Here is a 17,093-nt window from a genome sequence, read left to right as displayed (position 1 = left end):
GGCCAAAGTGCCCAATTTTCTCAGCGAACCTGTTTCAGGCAAGGGCAGTGAGGGCCAGGGAAGAGAAGCCCCGAGGCTGCTCTCCTGTGCCCAGAAGTCTCGCAGGAACTAGTGCTGGAAGCTGACTCAGGTGGTGAACAAAAGGAACCTTAGGAATCCGAACAAAAGTCCAAACCCAAAGGCCTGTTTTTCTGAGAAAAGTTCCTTTGCCACCTACAGGGAGACACCCTGCAGACAGTTATTCTTTGTAGGTAAACAGTCTGTCCCTATTGCCCTCTCGTCTTCATCACAGCAAAACAAACAGCTGCTCCCCCAAGAGGGGCGGCGCCAGTCCAGTGTGGTCAATATGACACCTGGCACGGCCGGGAGGCCCTCAGTCCCACGTGCCCGTCAGCAGTCGTCATCTTCCTCTGATTCTTCTGCCGACTCGGACGCGCTCTCTGGCAAGTCATCTCCCATCTGTTGGAACCTTCCGGACTGTGCATCCCACATGTATTTGATGGTCACCTTGAATTCAGCCATCTCATACCCGAAAAGCTTCTGCAGGAGACAAAGGAACCGAGTCAGGAGGAGCGGGTGTGATCAGGAGTCTCTGGTCCCTCCCGCCATGGTCTGCAGACTGCTGGGCGGGCCAGGCCGGACTCACCAGGACTCGGGCCTGCTCTGGGGTCAGCACGTCGCCCTCCTTGCACACCTCGTAGTCGGACAGCAGGGTCACCACACCTGCAGAGGAGGGGGGGGGCAAGCAGTTACTTCTGGCAGAGCTTTCTGTCCGCTGCCCAGTGTTGGGAGGAATCTGCGTGGCCACCTGTCCCCCCACCAATGCGCACACACAGGGACACGGATTAATCGGTGTTCAGCAGCCTGTGGCGTATTTAGGGAGAAGTGACTGCCTCCCCCATTGTCTCCTGAGTGCTGTGTACTGGCCATAAGTTCCTGTCCACATCCACCTCAACCCTGAGGCAGACACTCAGCCCCACTTTCTCAATAGAAAATGGAAGCTGGTAGAAATAACCTGCTCAGCCAGGAAGGGGAGGAGCGGGGGCCTGTCAGGTTTGGGAGCCTGTGCTCTTGGCCACTCAGCTGTGACCCTTCAGCTCCAGGGGCCTCCCCGTACCCTTCTTGAGGGCGGTGGGCAGGCCCAGCTGCCTCAGCTGTGGCTCCATGGAGTGCGGGAACTGCTCCAGGGGCCCCGGGTCCAGGTTCACGGTGAACGTTGCTTTGTTTCCAGCTCGGGCATAGTCCATTTCCGCAAATTTCGTGAACCACCTTAGAGGAATGAAAAGCGTTGGAGGGGAGGTTCCTGACTGGCCCACCAGCCCACCTGAAGTCAGTGCTAGGAATAAAGACTTGGTAATGGGTTCCAGGAACCAGCTGCTGTCTCTCCTGTACAAAGTCCCTGGATTATTCCTTCCCCAGAGTCCTCAACAACCTTTCTCGTCCCCACCACGCTTCAAAAACACTCACTCATTCACTTCCTCCTTAGTGCGATTGGTGAAAAGGAGACCAACTTCACCCCTCAACTTCTTGCTGACCTAAAGAACAAAAGGGGGTAGGTCGGGTCACATTAGAGCAGTGGTTTTAGACGGGACAATTTTCACCCCTGCTCCCCACATTTGGCAATATCTGGAGGCATTTTTGATGGTCACAGCTGGATCGAGAAAGCCGGAGCTTAAAGCCAGACCTTGCTTTCCCGAGCTGGCCGGCTGGGATGCATGTCACGTGAGAGCAGCAGGAGAGAAGGCAGCTTTGGCCCCTCCGGGTGAGGGCCAGAGACTCACCTGATGTAGGTTGTCTTTGTACTCATCAGCTGGGCTTCGACCTAAGGCCACCATCATCACTTTGTTTTTGCCAAAGAACATCCTGCAGAGAGAGGAGGGGTCCGTGAAGGAGGTGGCCTGCCCAGCCCTCCCCTCAGTTAAGTGCAAACCAGCTCTACTCCTGCTTTGTAGCTGGAGGTATGGTCAGACTCCTACTCTTCCATGGAGCCCTGCCACTGTCTCCAGTCCAGTTTCCTGCCTATCGGCCTATCGGCCCAACATTCCCAATATGCCTACCAGCCTACTCTGAATATTATTTATGTGGATATCTGCCCTCCCCGTCTGAAGAGGCCCGTTAATGGTCTGAACCAGTGCTGGTGCAGCAACAGATCAGAATCATCATCCGCACTGTCATCATTCCAGCCCAAGGACAGGTACCAGCCACATGGCCTGTACAGCCTGCTGTCGGCTCCTGTGGCATCCCAGAGCACATCCTGACCTAAAACTGACAGGGTGTTCCTAAAAAGACTAGACCCCAGGGGTAAGGGAGCCCCCTTTCCTGGAGGGGTCAATGCTCAAACATTCCCTGAGCAATGACCAAGTCCAGCCCCCAAGAAGTTCAGTGCAAAACCAGCTATCACAGTTAAAAAGTGCCCTCCAGTGGCGGCATGGCACTTTGTCCTTCAGATGCCATCTGTGTCACTCGGGCAACCAAGAGTCAGTAACTGCCTCTGGGCTTTGAGCAGCGTGGCCCTTTCCACACTCCAAAGGGCTGGCCGCTGCCTGCTCACCGGCTGTGCTTCCAGGCGTTCCGGATGTCCTTCAACTTGCTGTTCCTCATGTTGGCCACGGAGAAGATGAACAGGTACTTGTACGTGTCCACACATTTCCGAAGCTGTGGAATAATTCATGGGGTTCTGAGGTTCAAGGGGCACCACGGGTTGGGCAACACTCTGGCCTCCGATGGGGAAGAATATGCTCCAGGTCCCTTACGACCGGAAGTTCAGAACTGGAGGCCTTGAAGCCAGGATCCCTGAGCAGAGCAGGTGTGACCTCAAAGTGTCGGGGAAGCTGAGCCATGGGCCAAGATCCCATGGTCTTCCCAGGTTTCTGACTTATCTGTGGCCACTTCCCTCACCGCCCTGGTCTGTCCACATTGCTGGCCACAGCTAAGTAGACACCTTTTACCCTGCCTGCAGCCCCCGGAATAGTGCAAACAGTGAGTTGGTGCATTTACCCACGCCTGACAACTCCCAGTTTTTTGACCTCAGGCAGGCTAACAAATCTCTGTAAGCTTCAGTTACACAACCGCAAAACAGTGACACTGTCAACTCCTATGAAGGATGAAGTGGAATGATACAGATGGAACACAGCCCCGTGCAGGGCAGAGTAAGAGCTCAGTCAAAGCTGGAAATCGTCACTCTGAGAATTTTTATTGGTGCTGCCACTGGAGCAAAAGGGCTGGACCAGCCTTTCCTTTCCTCCTTTTAAACAGAATGTTTCCTCAATGTACCGTCCTATACCCACATTTCTAAACCAAATACAAGGTCTGGAAAAATAAAAAGAACAAGCTCTTACCTCTTCTATCAGGTTCTGTTTCAGTTCCAAGCCTTTCTTAGCAGTTTTGGTTAAGGAAACTAATACAAAAAAGAAAAAGGAGACATGATGAGAGACAAGCTGGGTGTCCTGGACTCATTTTTTTCTCACCTCCAGTATCGTCTGGACCAAACCAGTCTGGGGAGAGGCAGCCAGGCTATTCCCAGGGTCCTCAGTGCTTTCTGTTGTTCCGGACCTGGGAGATCCGCTGATATATTTCCTGTTATGCTAGATATTCCTACACTCCTCTTAGTTTAGCCTAGAATTCCGTACTGCGGTGTGGGGTGGGTCTTCTTCCTGCTCCCGGAGTGCTTTCAGTGGCAGACCCAGCCTGCTGGCTGAGGCAGGTCCCTTTCAGCTCTTGGCCATGGTGCACAGAGACCATCTATGGCTGGCCTCTGCTGTGGAATGAATTAAGTCTGGGGGCTCATCACTGACCTCCTCTGCTACATCTTTTGCAGTTTGGACCCATGGATGTAGCAATACCACTTTGGGGAAAAGTAAGCACCCCTACTGTAGCAACAGCTGGGCCCCAAATGGTCCCTTACCAGGAAGGGTTTGGCATTTGCCAGATCTCATCATGGCTCCCCTCCAAGAACCCACAAACACTTAGAAGAGCATCAGATGCAAAGCCCAGGGTGCCTCTTATTGATCCTGCCTGGGACCTAGTCCCTCTTCACAAGGCATACACACAGAAAGGCAACCCCGCCGGTCAGGGCAAGTGCAGCACAGGAGGGCAAACACAGCGCAACGATCCATTTTCTATCACTTCCGCTGCTACAGCTGTGGACCAAGCCAACCTCATCCTGTCTTAGATTACTGCTGGTCTTGCGGCTTCCATCCTTGCCTCCATCTACCCAGTCCATTCTCAACAAGGCAACTAGGGCAATCTTTTAAAAGTAAAGTTAAACGTCATTCCTCTGTTCAGGCACATTTCATCCGGATCTGAAAGGCAATTCCTTGCAAAGGTCTAAAAAGCCCGCTCACTCTGCCCAATCCTCCTACCCCCTCTGCTCCCTCTGCTCCCGCCACACTGGCCTCTTGTCCCAGGACATGTCGAACACGCCCTCCTGTCAGTCAGTGTTTGACTGTTGTTTCCTCTCCTTGGAAAGCCATTATCCAGGTAACTCCGTGGGTAGTTCACTTCCTTTCTTCAGGTTTCTGCTCGTTTGCCACCTCATCAGAGACCTTCTCTGGTCACAGTAAACAAAATTACAGCACCTGTTTCTCTCACTTTTACTCTATGGGACTCATCACTATCTGACATTAGTTATTCAGTTTTTGGTATAGTGGGGAGAGACATACTTCCCATGACTACAATGCTAAGCTCAATGAGGGCTCTAGGCCTTCCTTGCTGTATCCTCCTTTGCCTAGAGCCAGGCCCCTAAATATCTGTTGAGTGAATGTGCCAAACAGCCGGGGGGAGAGAGGCCCCCATGGTCGGGATGCTCGCTTAGGAGGTGCCATATGAACTGACAAGTGAGAACGTCAGCCGTAGGAAGACTGGGTCATAAGCAGGCCGGGCCACAGGAGCTGCCAGTACAGAACCAGATGCGAGAGCACGTCCGTGCTGAAGGAAGGGAGAGGCGGCCAGGGTGGCGACAGCGCGGACAACGAAGGGAGGTGGGCTGCGGTGGAAAAGGTGGACCAGGGAGAGACCGGGCGCAGCTGGGCGCTCGGAAGCCGTTTCCCGGCCCAGCAGGCCTCGGGAAGACGCTCGAGCCGGCAACACGGTCTCCGCTCCCCTGCCCCAGCCAGGCTCCAGCGCCCTGGGAGGCTCCCCGTCCCCAAGTGCTCCTGCGCCACTAGCAGCGAAGCTCCCTGAGAAGGTCTGGGTGTCCCACTCCGCGCCCCCAAAGGTCCTCCAGCCCCCATCGCAGCCGGCACCCAGCCAGCGGGGCTCCCCTGAGTCCCCACGTCCCTTTGCCCACCTTTCTTGTCGCGCTTGGACTTGGGCATCTCTCCGCAGGCACGTGCAACGGAAGGCGGTGCGGCCTGTTAGGACCCCGGAGGCGCGGCCTGTTAGGACCCCGGCGGCGCGGGGGCCTCTGGGACGGCCCTCGGGAGCTGTCCTCGCAAGTGCCTGACCCAATCTGCGCTGCAGTCAGCCTCTCCGCCGGCCGCCACCTGCGCCCTTCCCCACGTCTCCAGGGCGACTCTCCGCGCGTCCGGGGACTTCCGAGTCCTGAGCGCCCCACCGAGGGCTTCGCGTGTGGCTCCAACTCTATGGTTCGCGGCGAGGGCGCCTGCGCGCGGTGCATGCCGGGCCGGCGGCGGGCGGGGCCGGGCTCCCATCACGGCGGCGGCGGCGGCGGCGGCTTGTCGGTTCTGGCTGTGGGCTGCCCTGCTTATCCCTGCGGCTGCAGTCTACGAAGACCAAGTGGGCAAGTTTGATTGGTGCGTGCGTGCGGGGTCCCTTCGGGGAATATGCGGCTATCTGGCCCGTACCTGTCTCCTGCCTGCTAAAGCGAGGGGGGATACAGGCAGCAGGACCGGCTCGGTTTCATGACGTGCGGGGCCCAGTGCAATAAAAAACGTGGGACCCTTGTTCAGAAGTGAAGTTTTAAGGTGGCGACAGCAGAGCCTTAAACCAAACGTGAGGGCGCTTCTAGGCCGCCCTGCGAGACTGTGCAGGTCGCAGCCCGGGACGCCGGGTGACGTCCCGCAGGCTCAGGGTCTGGTCGGCGCACCGCTCCCGCCTCCCCCTCAGGCCGCTTCTCGGTGACGTCAGGTTCTGACCTGCGTGCCAGAGGCCGACAGCCCTCAGGGGACTCTCACGCCTCCTCGAATGGGCATCTCGCGGGCGTGTGCACAGGACCTTGGGTGTTACACGCCCTAAACGGAGGTCTCTTTCCTTTCGCCTCCCTTCCCGCCCCACCCAGCTGTGGCCTCAGATCAGGTCCGCGCAAGTTTGACATTGGCCAGAGGTGCGGTTCATGGAGGTGCCATTCACTCACTTACCGCCCCCCCCCCGCCCCCCCAAATCCCTCACCTTCTTCCTTGAGGCCTTGGAGCTGGCTTGCTTTTGTTTGAATCTCAGTTTTGCCATTTAAGGGTTGTGTGATCTTGGGAAAGTGACTTGACCATTCTGTGCCGTGTTTTCATGATCTGTAACATGGTTTACTAATACTAATACTAATACTAATACTAATACTGGTACATGACCTCTTACAGTGGTTGTAAGGATGATCGAGATACTTCCCATAAATGAGCACAGTGCCTGGCTCATGGGGTGCAGTCAGTAAATGTTACCCATTATTGTGGCTGTTCAGGGGGCATTTCAACCTTCAGGTCCCCACTCAGATATCTCCGCTGTGAAGTCTTTTCTGAATCAGGCAAGTTAATTCCCGTATTTGTGGAGTGCCTGTAGTGGTCAGTGGTTCTTCCAGGTGCTGTGGATAGAGATGTGAAGGAGCTTGTGGGGCAGGTATACAGCAAGCCCTCACTTAATGCCATTCAGTAGGTTCTGCAATTTTAAACAAAACCACATACATCAAAACCAATTTTCCCATAGGCTAATTGATATAAGCAAGAGTTAAGTCCCCACGCAAATCGTTACAATGAAACAACATTATTCCAGGACCTCCTGTATAAGTGTGTGATATAAGACGGGGTGACAAATGCAACATGTCACATTTTTAATGATGGGGTAAATGCTCACAATATAACATGTAGGATTCCAATGTAGCAAACACTAGGCATATGCAATTTACAAGCTGAAAAATAAATGGAAGGAAATACACCAACATGTTCATACACCAACATGTTAATACGTTTATGGTGGTGGTATTTGGGACATTTTTTATTTTCTTTGTTATACTTTTGTATATTTTTCACATTTCTACAATGAGCAGGCATTACTCTATAGTCCAGATAATGATATTTTAAAAGAGAGCATGGGTTTAGAGTCAGAAGATCTTAGTTTTACATTCTGGTTCTGACAGTAATTAGATGACTTCAGTGGACTCTGATTTACTTACCTGTAAAATGGGTAATAATCGTCCTGTGTACTTCATGGCGTGTTCATTGGATACAGTGAGAGTCAAGTAGTTGGAAATCCTGGCAGAAACTGTCAAATGTAATATAAGCCTGTCTCTCCACTACCAGCTTAGTTTCTTCTTTAAAAAAAAAAAAAAAAAAAAACCAGACCAAACAACATCATGACGAGGAATTCAGTGTAAGCATCATGTGTGATTAATTTGCTAGAGAATGCAGTACTTTATTTTTTTTAATTGCTGACACTATTACAGATGTCCCCCTTCCCCCCCTCTTTGCCCACATCCACCCAGCCCCTGCCATCCCTCCTCTGGCCTTCACCACTCTGTTGGAGAATGTAGCACTTTTTCATTAATAACAATGTGCAAAAGCACCTCCTATGTACTTGGTAGTCTGCCATACGAAGCTAATTGCATTCTCTTTATGCTTAGGTAAGAGTGTTGAAAGTGATGAGATATGTATAGTCCCAAGAAAGTATATGAGTAATGGGTCAAATGGATCCTGAACATGGTGTGGGCTAGAAAAGGTTGTAGAGAACAAAGCCTGAACCGGTCTATGGAGTTTTGTTGTAAAATTTGCATAATTTTTTCTCCAGAGGTCAGTGAAAATAGAAGGAAAAGTTGGATTGCATGTTCATGGACAGCAGGGTTTGTGCCTCTTCCCTCGTGTGTCCTATGAGTGCCTTGTCCCACTATTAATGACTGCAGAGAGAACCGTAATGTTTGTTCTGTGGGATGTAGGCCAGGTGCTCTTCGGGGTGGCACTGATCTTGAGATAAACATGTGCTTACATGTAGAAGGAAGGCTTGTATTTTTCATCTGTTATGGCTATTCTTGTTCCCTTTGCTTCAGACTACATTGTATAGAAATCCTGCTTTGGGTCAGGTCTCCTCATTAACAAACATTTCTCCCATGCCCTAGGATAGGTATGATGCGGATAGCCTGTGTTTGTGCAGTTGTCTTTTTCCAAAGCATTTTGTGCAGTGATGGATTTGGCCTCTCACATTTCCCTTTTCTCTAGGAGACAGCAGTATATTGGGAAGCTCAAATTTGCCTCCTTGGAATTTTCCCCGGGATCCAAGAAGTTGGTTGTGGCCACAGAGAAGAACGTGATTGCAGCCTTAAATTCCCGGACTGGGGACATCTGTGAGTAAATTTTGTAGGCTGACCATAGTGAATCCAGAATGGTCTGTGGCTTGCGAAGTCTGCCTGGCTGGTTCCAAGTTAGGGACAAGTTGGCCAAAAGATGCATCTCTTACTGGATTCTGACAACTTACTTTATTTTATTTTTTTTTAGTCTTGTCATTTAATATATTCCTATTACTGGCTTTTGTAGTTTATTCCCTCAGACCAAGTCCTAACTATTCTTAAAGTAGATATTGCTGCAAAAAACACATTACCCTATTTTGCATTAAAGATTTGGATTGCCACCTTCCCAATTACTTATACTGCTTTTAGGGATTTTTTAGGCACTAAAATCATGGATATGTAATTTATAATCACTATTTTTCTTGTGAATCATATAGGTTTTGTTAATCATGTCATTGTTCATTTACATGCTTGATGAGGTGATAGTGGAGATGGGAGTGCAGAGACCTCCCCTTGTTACCCAGTGAGTGTGAGTGGGTCATCGCCAGTTCTCTGTTATTCTTCCCTCCCTTGAAATAAAATTGTGCACTGCTGTGCAAACAAAGACCTCTCTTGTTTTCTCCCACCTGTCTTCTTGGATGCCTCTCTCTATTTTGTAGTAATGTCTGACTCTCCTGTCTCTCAGTGTGGCGCCATGTTGACAAGGGCACGGCGGAAGGGGCAGTGGACGCCATGCTGCTGTACGGACAGGGTAAGCAGAGTCCTGCTTTGCTTCTCTCGTGGTGTTGGCTCCCTCTCCTTATTCCTTGCACTGGGTCTGGTAGGCAAAGGAGAAGGGGTGTTCCCAAATAGCTCTTACATCAGAGGCAAGGTTACCGCTAACAGGCCCTCGGAGGCTACAGAGCTCCAATCTGGGAGATGATGTCACCATGGTTTTTTCTCTTCCAGATGCAGTCACTGTGTCCAATGGTGGGCGGATCATGCGTTCCTGGGAGACTAACATCGGGGGCCTGAATTGGGAGATTACCTTGGACAGTGGCAGGTAGAGGGGAAGAAGCTGTATTTCATCTGGGGGTGGTTCAGGGCTTTGCTGGAGCACAGATCTGTGTGGGTAGCAACTCTGGGTCTTTTGGCTTTTCCCCCAGTGACCACTACAGAAAAAGAGCATTAAATGCCCAGTTTTTGATGTGTTTTTGTTGTTGTTTTTTTAATCCTCACCCAAGGATATGTTTTCTATTGATTTTAGAGAGAGGAAGGAAGAGAGAGAGAGAGAGAGAGAGAGAGAAACAGAAACATTGATATGAGAGAGAAACATCAGTCAACCAGTCGCCTCCTATGTGTGCCCAACCGGGATTGAACCCACAACCTAGATATGTGCCCTGACCCTGCATCGAACCTACCACTTTTCGGTTCTCTAACCAACTGAGCCACACTGGCCAGGACTTGATGTTTTTGAGGTTATGGAACACGTGTTTACTCAGCCAGCATTTATTAAGCACCTCTTAAATGCAGAGCTCTGAGCTAGGTGCAGTGTTTATTGTACTTAACTGCTTTTTCTAATCTTACCATGACTTGAGAGCTTTGCAGTGTTGTAGGTACAAGAACATAATATAAAACTTTCAATGTTTTAATTTTGTGTTTAGAGAACAGCTTGAAGTACTGTTACATCTTTGCTAAAGTTGTTTAATAAGATCATGTGCATTAGCTTATGCATCCAATAGTCATTTGTTTGGTAAACACTTGGGGAGCCCCCGGGCAGTGGGAACACACATGTGAATGTGAGTTAGTTTCTGTCATCAAGGAACTCGTTATCAGTTGGGGGGAGGCAGGCATGTAGCCCGGTAATGACAGTACTGTCTGAGGGGTGCCATGGTGGGGGGGTGGCCTGGTTGCTGTGAAGTCCCCCGGGAAGGTGGGAACAACCCTTAGCAGATTCAGGGGGCTTGAGGGGAAGTATTATGGCCTAGTGGTTCAAAGAGGCAGAGCCAGGCTAGGATCCAGATGTATTTGAGCCCAAAATCTATTTTCTTGCCTACCCAGCTACAGTGGTAGTGTGCCAGATTGTCTCCTGTAGCCTGAGGCGCTGGGCAGTGCTCACCCTGTACCTGTGCTCAGTTTCCAGGCACTTGGGCTGGTAGGCCTGCAGGAGTCAGTGCGGTACGTTGCGGTCCTGAAGAAGACCACTCTTGCCCTCCATCACCTCTCCAGTGGGCACCTAAAGTGGGTGGAACATCTCCCAGAAAGGTAAGGCAGCCCTCCCACCAGATGATGGCTACCTGGTCCTGCTCTCTACAAGCCCCTCTTTCTCCTTTAGGGTTGAAACATTTGCTTTGGCCCAGGCTTACCTTATGTTGGGATCATGTGTAGCGTGTTGGGCTCACTAGATCTAGGCCTGAACTCAAGGGCTGTGCTACCTCTGCAGTTGCCATTGCAGCGAGGAGAAACTCTCAAACTAGGCAGGAGAGCCAGTCAAGCAAGGGGACTGACTCTATCGCTCATGGTCCTACTGCTTCTGGCTTTTTGACTTCTAGTTCAAGTCAGACTTATAACAACTCAAGAAGGCCCAGGGTAGAAGCTTAGTGAGATTTGAGATGGTTCCCAGAGGTCCTGGTGGTGGGAAGCATTGAAGCTGAGAAGGAATAGGAGGGAGGGAGGAAAATTCTACTTAGACCACCTCAGGCAGGGACCAAAAAGTCAGATTCCTATAGGACCAACTGCATAGGTAGCTGGCTCTGTGGGGATTCTTGGGAGCTGCGGTGAGCCTGGCCTACCTCAAGGGGGCAGCCTTACTCAGCTGATAGGATGCAGTGTTGGGTAGTGTTGCCACATCTTTTTAAGAAAAGCTAGAAATCTGGTTTTTACATGTAAAATCTCAGTTCTGAATGTGGACAACACATATTTATTAATTGAAATAATAAAAAAGACTGTGTGAGACAAACAAAACCTATTTGGGGACTGAGAGTAGATGACCTCTGGCTGAAGACCTGGCAGCCTAGTCTTGGAGGACCCCTGCCCTGTGGCTGAAGCTGTTGCTCCCTGTTTTTCTTCCCTCTCTTAGTGACAGCATCCATTACCAGATGGTGTATTCCTACGGCTCTGGGGTGGTGTGGGCCCTCGGCATTGTTCCCTTCAGCCACGTGAACATTGTCAAGTTTAATGTGGAAGATGGAGAGATTGTGCAGCAGGTACGGTCAGGCATCTTCCTGAGGAGCCTTGTGAATTGAGGAGGGAATAGATAGAGCCCTTCCTTGCACTAGGACCAGAGAACTCAGCTGGCAAAAGCCATTGAAGTTCCCTGTTCCTGTCACTTGGAGGCTGCCTTCTCCTCACCAGGTATTGATTTAAGCCCTGGCATTCGCCCAGAGTGCTCTCCTGTGGTGGCTAAAGGAGTTGCATAGATCCGTTTGTTGCCTACGAGTATCTTGAAAAATAATATTGTAAGATAATGATAGAGAAACCACAAATGACAGATACAGTAAATAAATGCTTATCTGAAGTGTCAGGTATTAAAAAGTAATCTGGCATATTTTTCTAGCATCCAGGTAGAAAATTGGGATTTTTCTCTGGCTTTGGAGCTTTCGGGAGGCTGGGGGACAGGAAGAACTTTGGAACCAACCATGAAGAACCTTGTGGTTAGGCCCTGGTGGGAACTGGCAGTGACACTGCTGAAGAGCTGAGTGGGAAGTGTAAACATCCTCACTGGCCTCCTGCTACGTGTCTTTCCCATAGGTCAGGGTTTCGACTCCCTGGCTGCAGAGCCTCACCGGAGCCTGCGGTGTGGTGGACGAGGCTGTCCTGGTGTGCCCTGACCCGAGCTCATGGTCCCTCCAAACCTTGGCCCTGGAGACGGAGTGGGAGCTGAGGCAGATCCCACTGCAGGTGAGAGGCCAGCGCTGCTTCCGCTGGCCGGAGGCACAGTCTTCGCCGCTTAGAAAAGTCTCTCCCAGTGTCACTGCTTCCTTCCTGGCCTTGGCAGCTGTTGAGAGAAGGCCGGGCCTCTGGCTGAACTGGTGAAAGGGGAAGTGGGCCACTCTCCTCTTTGGAGAACCTGAATGGGAACTTCAGAGCCACACGCCACGGCCTAGTTACTTTCATTGGCAAAGTGGGGCAGAGGATGCAGGCCTGGATGGAAACCTGACTTCTCGGCTTCTAACCCTAACCCTCCGCCCTCTTGTCTTCTAGTCTCTCGACTTAGAATATGCAAGTGGATTCCAGCCCCGGGTCCTGTCCACACAGCCCAACCCAGTGGATCCTTCTCGGGCCCAGTTCTTCCTGCAGTTGTCCCCAAGCCACTATGCTCTCCTGCACTACCATCACGGGGTCCTGAGTCTGCTCAAAAACCTCCCACAGGTAACTGCAGGCCGCATGGTGTGCGAGGATTCAGGACCATCCAGCCAAGACATGGATGCTGGAAATCCCCGCCTTTGAAGCTGCAGGCATTTGCTCAGGATAGAAGACATCTTTCCAAAAGTGGCTTGAGAGGGTTTAGCCTTAGAGCAGAAATGGGATAGTTTTTCTTCTAAGAGTTATACAGCACCTTTAGAGTCAAACTGGCACCTTCCTGAGTCCTTGGGAAGTGAGGACAGTAATTACAGCTTCCCCCAGGTACTGAGAGCTGCGTAGGATTGAGGATTGACTGTGCCTGTGCCGTTTTCAGCTGTAGATGCAGCTAGCCCTTCCTCTGCTCTCCCATGCCCTGGCCATTATACTCTCAAGTTGGGAGAACTTTCAATTCCATGGCCAAGGGGCCTTCCTGTAGAGGTGGCCCTCTGGAAGGCTGCTGGCTAGTAAAGGCCCATTTAGGGACTGACACCTGCTTCCCCCCAGACTGCCCTAGTGAGCTTCGCCACCACCGGGGAGAAGACAGTGGCTGCAGTCATGACCTGTCGGAATGGAGCGGTGAGTACTGAGAGTAAAGTCAGCACTGGGGGTTTCCTTCGTGTGTCTGCCAGGAGCCCAGGGAACCGAAAGTCTGGGCTAGTCTCCTGGTCACCTTGAGCCCAGGGGGCAGCAGGCTGTTGAGAACTAAGTTCTATAGAGTTTTCTGTACACCCCCTTGGTCCCCAGGAGTGGACCCTAACGTGATGCTTCACTTTCATCTGGGACTGTTAAGGGTGGCCTAGGCTTTGTGGTTAGGAATGAGAAATTGCGATTTGCCTTCTCCCAAGTGTTGAGAAGACGGGTGAAAGCTTCATTTTAGTAACTGGGAAGTGACGCTTTGGCTCAATTTCCTCGTTCTGTCCTTTTTTCTCTAGCAGAAATCTAGCAGTTCTGAAGATGGGTCACTGGGGAGCTTTTCGGAGAAGTCTAGTCCGCAGGTAGGGTGTGGCATTGGGCACTGTGCCAGACCTAGACCCAGGGGGTCACCCCATGAAGTTGGGGGTGCAGCTTAGGCCATGAGCTGGTCTGGAGTTCCAGTCTCAAATGGGGTTTCCTGAATTGTGTAAATGATAGTTCTCTTGATCCTTTTCAGTTGGGAGATTAGGAAGTAGAAACTCTAGAATCTGTTCTTACCCACTTTCTCCTCTGGGCCTTCGTTTCCCCATTTCTTCTGGCTCCCAGCTGGTAGAATTGTTTTAATCTGCATTTGCACTGGAGCAGAGCATGGGACGCTGGCTGGGGCACAGGTTCCTGCTGTGGCTCTTTCTCATCAGCTTTTCCGAAGGTTCTGTCACTTCCCCGCTGACGGTTTTACCTCTTGGGGAAGTCTCTGCTACACTGCACTGGCTTCCTCCGGGACAAGTACAGTGGTTGTAATTTTATTTACTCAGGTGTCTTAGTTCTGCCTTAGGATTTAGCTTTCTTTTCTCTACTTTCCTTTGCATGTATTTCCTGTCTTGGCCTGGGTTCTTTTCTAGGGTATTGCCCCCAGTTATTAGACTTCCTTTGGGGGACTTTGCTTTGGGGGAACCCCTCAAGTTGACCTGTGCTGTCTGTTCCCTTAGGACACGCTGGCTTGCTTCAACCAGACCTACACCATCAACCTCTACTTAGTGGAGACAGGTCGGCGGCTGCTCGACACCACAATCACCTTTAGCCTGGAACAGAACGGCACTCGGCCGGAGCGGGTGAGTGGGAGCCTTTGTCATCAGGCTCCGTCCTGTGGGCTTCTCAGTGTGGGGTTCCCTTTCCTCAGGGCCGGGTCACAGCCACGGGTCCTGGATTAGAGCTCTCTGGATGTGGGTTCTAGTCCTTCCTGACCCACTGACCAGCCACGAATCCCTGTGACTAACAGTAAAAGTGGTACCATTCATTCCAGGTTATCGCTGTGCCAGGCACTGTGCTAAGCTTTTCACGATGCACTAATTGATCTAACCCTCCCATCAGCCTTGTGAGGTGGTTATTACAAACGAGGAAACTGTCCAGAGATTCAGGGCCCTATCCCGAGGCACAGAGCTAGCAAGAGGTCGCTAGCCCTGCAGCTGGCGTTCTTCGTTGCTGCCTGTGTTGTCTTTGTGCTTGTTCAGTTGTGTTCCTCAGCCTCTCTGGGCTGGGCTTTTGTTTCTGAAATGGGCGGTGTATGCCCTAGCTGGTGTACTCGGCAGTCAGCGCATCGGCCCTAGCACCAAAGGGTCTCAGGTTCAATTTCTGGCCACGGGCTTGTACCTGGGTTGCAGATTAGCTCCCTGGCTCTGGTCAGGTGCGTGTGGGAGGCAACCAATGAGACACATTGATGTTTCTCTTTCCTTCCCTTCCTCTCTTCCACTCTCTAAAAATCAATGGAAAAAAATATCCTCTATCCTTGGGTGAGGATTAAAAAATAAAATAAAATGGGAAGTGTAATCCTGGCCTCCTGTTTACTCAGTGGGCTGTGATTGGCACATGGTGAATGATATGGGACTCCTTGGGTTTCCCCCATGACAAGGTCTGAGGGTGAGCCTAGCAACATTGTGTTGACTCCTAAGAACACGTGTTATCTTATTGGAGTCCAGGTAATAACTTATTATTTAGACATCTGATAATGCCATGACCTAGACCTCTGACCTGAATGGTGCTCTGTGAGACATTTGAATTCTCGCTGACTGCAGTGGTCTTGACTTTGGCTTATAGCTGTACATCCAGGTGTTCCTGAAGAAGGACGACTCCGTGGGCTACCGGGCCTTGGTGCAGACAGAGGACCATCTGCTCCTTTTCCTGCAGCAGCTGGGTAAGCGACCTCATTCAGCCCATTTATTTTTGGCCTGCTCGGGAGCTCCAGTCAGACTCTGTTTGGGGCTGTGGACAGGCTTGTGGAAGCGTCCCGCAGAGCGTACCCTGATGTTCTTTCCAGAGCATGTCACCTTTTGAGGAATTCCTTAGCCTTCTTGGCTGGGACATGGAACTTTCTTCCCTTGAGTTACTGAATCCAGCCCCTTGCTCTGGCTTCTCTTGGTCACACAAGAGCTGCAGGGCATCCCTGAGCCACCGAGGAGGTGAGGGGCCTAGCGTTGTGCCCATGCTCTTTCCAGCAGGGAAGGCGGTGCTGTGGAGCCGGGAGGAGTCTCTGGCAGAAGTGGTGTGCCTGGAGATGGTGGACCTCCCCCTGACTGGGGCGCAGGCTGAGCTGGAAGGAGAATTTGGCAAGAAGGCAGGTATGAACCCAAGAGGTCGGGCCAGCAGAGTCGATGCAGGGGATGCTTTGGGAACGTGTCTGTTAGTTGGACCACTGGCAATGCTGTCTCACAGCATCTCTGGCTTCCAGGGTGCAGCCGGGTGCCAGTCTGATCTGAACCGGCTCTGAGACCAGTTTGTAGTGCTTTGTGGCCATAGGGTTTATGTGCCCATTCTTTTCTATGAAAGGTGTCACCTGCGACTTCCTCTAGGGAAGGGCCTTGAGGAAAAGAAACTTAGTAAGAGCTCCCATTGTCTGAGCACCTAAAATTTGCCAGGCACTATACACCCATTGTCCCCAAAGCAGCAGCCATACCTTTCTAGAGACATGACTGGGTTGACTGACCTAGTTGTTGAGGCCAGTGCCCTTTGAGCCCGGCCACATCCCACCCCCCAGGATGGACTCAGTTCCCTCTACTCTGAGCCACTCCTACCCCCACCTCTGTCCCTTCCATCCATTCATCTCGCTGTCCAACAGGTATTTACCGAGGGCCTACTCTGGGCCAGGTACCCTGGTAGGCATTGCCGTTTTCTTAAGCTGAGGATTAATTTGACTTTACTATTTATTTTTGCTGCCTGGATCCAGCGATTCAAGGTAAAATCTGCTTTCTGCCACCTTGTTGCTCATTGCCTGTCCACATGACTAGCTTTTGATTAATTCTTTGTTTTTCCTGACTTGCATCAACAAGGTCTATACTGTGTGTGTGTGGACTGCTATGGCTGTGACTGGTCCTGTTTGCCTCTCACTGCTCTTCCTTGACCTGAATAAACATTACATAAGAAAGGGCACCCCTCCTTTTCAGTGAGCACTTAACGTGTATCCCACACTGTGCGAAACCCTGTGTGTACATCATGTGTCATCTTGCAATAGCCCAGTCAGTGGATTACATGCCATTTAATGATGAGGAACCAGAGGCCAGAAGATCAAGTACATTTCCCAAGGTCACTAAGTTGTAAGCAGTGGAGTTGGGATTTTAACCCAGGTCTGCCAGACGCCAGAGGCCATGCTCTTTACTGTGCAACCTGCTTCAGTGACCAAATCTGCCCTGAGGAGGAGATTTGA

General features: G+C 51.2%; 2 protein-coding genes across 2 annotated transcripts in view; one reads left to right on the top strand and one right to left on the bottom strand.

The window, feature by feature from the left end:
* Window positions 1–186: 186 nt before the first annotated feature.
* MRTO4 (MRT4 homolog, ribosome maturation factor) lies at window positions 187–5,594 on the bottom strand. The gene is made up of 8 exons (XM_006093986.3): window positions 5,288–5,594; window positions 3,339–3,397; window positions 2,552–2,655; window positions 1,782–1,863; window positions 1,468–1,535; window positions 1,118–1,269; window positions 647–723; window positions 187–540 (listed from the first exon to the last, which is right to left on the bottom strand). The coding sequence occupies exons 1-8, from the start codon at window positions 5,313–5,315 to the stop codon at window positions 391–393; spliced, it is 720 nt and encodes a 239-aa protein (XP_006094048.1). The 5' UTR covers window positions 5,316–5,594; the 3' UTR covers window positions 187–390.
* Window positions 5,512–17,093, top strand: part of EMC1 (ER membrane protein complex subunit 1) — a gene marked incomplete at its 5' end in the record, with an annotated part of 25,256 nt that continues 13,674 nt past the window's right edge. The window contains 14 exons of the mRNA XM_006094065.3: window positions 5,512–5,753; window positions 8,373–8,497; window positions 9,126–9,191; window positions 9,389–9,482; window positions 10,556–10,684; window positions 11,499–11,625; window positions 12,170–12,319; window positions 12,623–12,790; window positions 13,268–13,339; window positions 13,696–13,758; window positions 14,386–14,508; window positions 15,491–15,587; window positions 15,889–16,011; window positions 16,617–16,625. Of these exons, the coding sequence (XP_006094127.3) occupies window positions 5,512–5,753; window positions 8,373–8,497; window positions 9,126–9,191; window positions 9,389–9,482; window positions 10,556–10,684; window positions 11,499–11,625; window positions 12,170–12,319; window positions 12,623–12,790; window positions 13,268–13,339; window positions 13,696–13,758; window positions 14,386–14,508; window positions 15,491–15,587; window positions 15,889–16,011; window positions 16,617–16,625 (1,588 nt within the window). The remainder of the gene's footprint in view (window positions 5,754–8,372; window positions 8,498–9,125; window positions 9,192–9,388; window positions 9,483–10,555; window positions 10,685–11,498; window positions 11,626–12,169; window positions 12,320–12,622; window positions 12,791–13,267; window positions 13,340–13,695; window positions 13,759–14,385; window positions 14,509–15,490; window positions 15,588–15,888; window positions 16,012–16,616; window positions 16,626–17,093) is intronic.

The sequence above is a fragment of the Myotis lucifugus genome, unplaced genomic scaffold (assembly GCF_000147115.1).
Source record: "Myotis lucifugus unplaced genomic scaffold, Myoluc2.0 scaffold_128, whole genome shotgun sequence".
NCBI lineage: Eukaryota > Metazoa > Chordata > Mammalia > Chiroptera > Vespertilionidae > Myotis > Myotis lucifugus.
The sequence above is the reverse complement of the archived record's forward strand: the minus strand, read 5'-3'. Positions and strand labels throughout refer to the sequence as shown.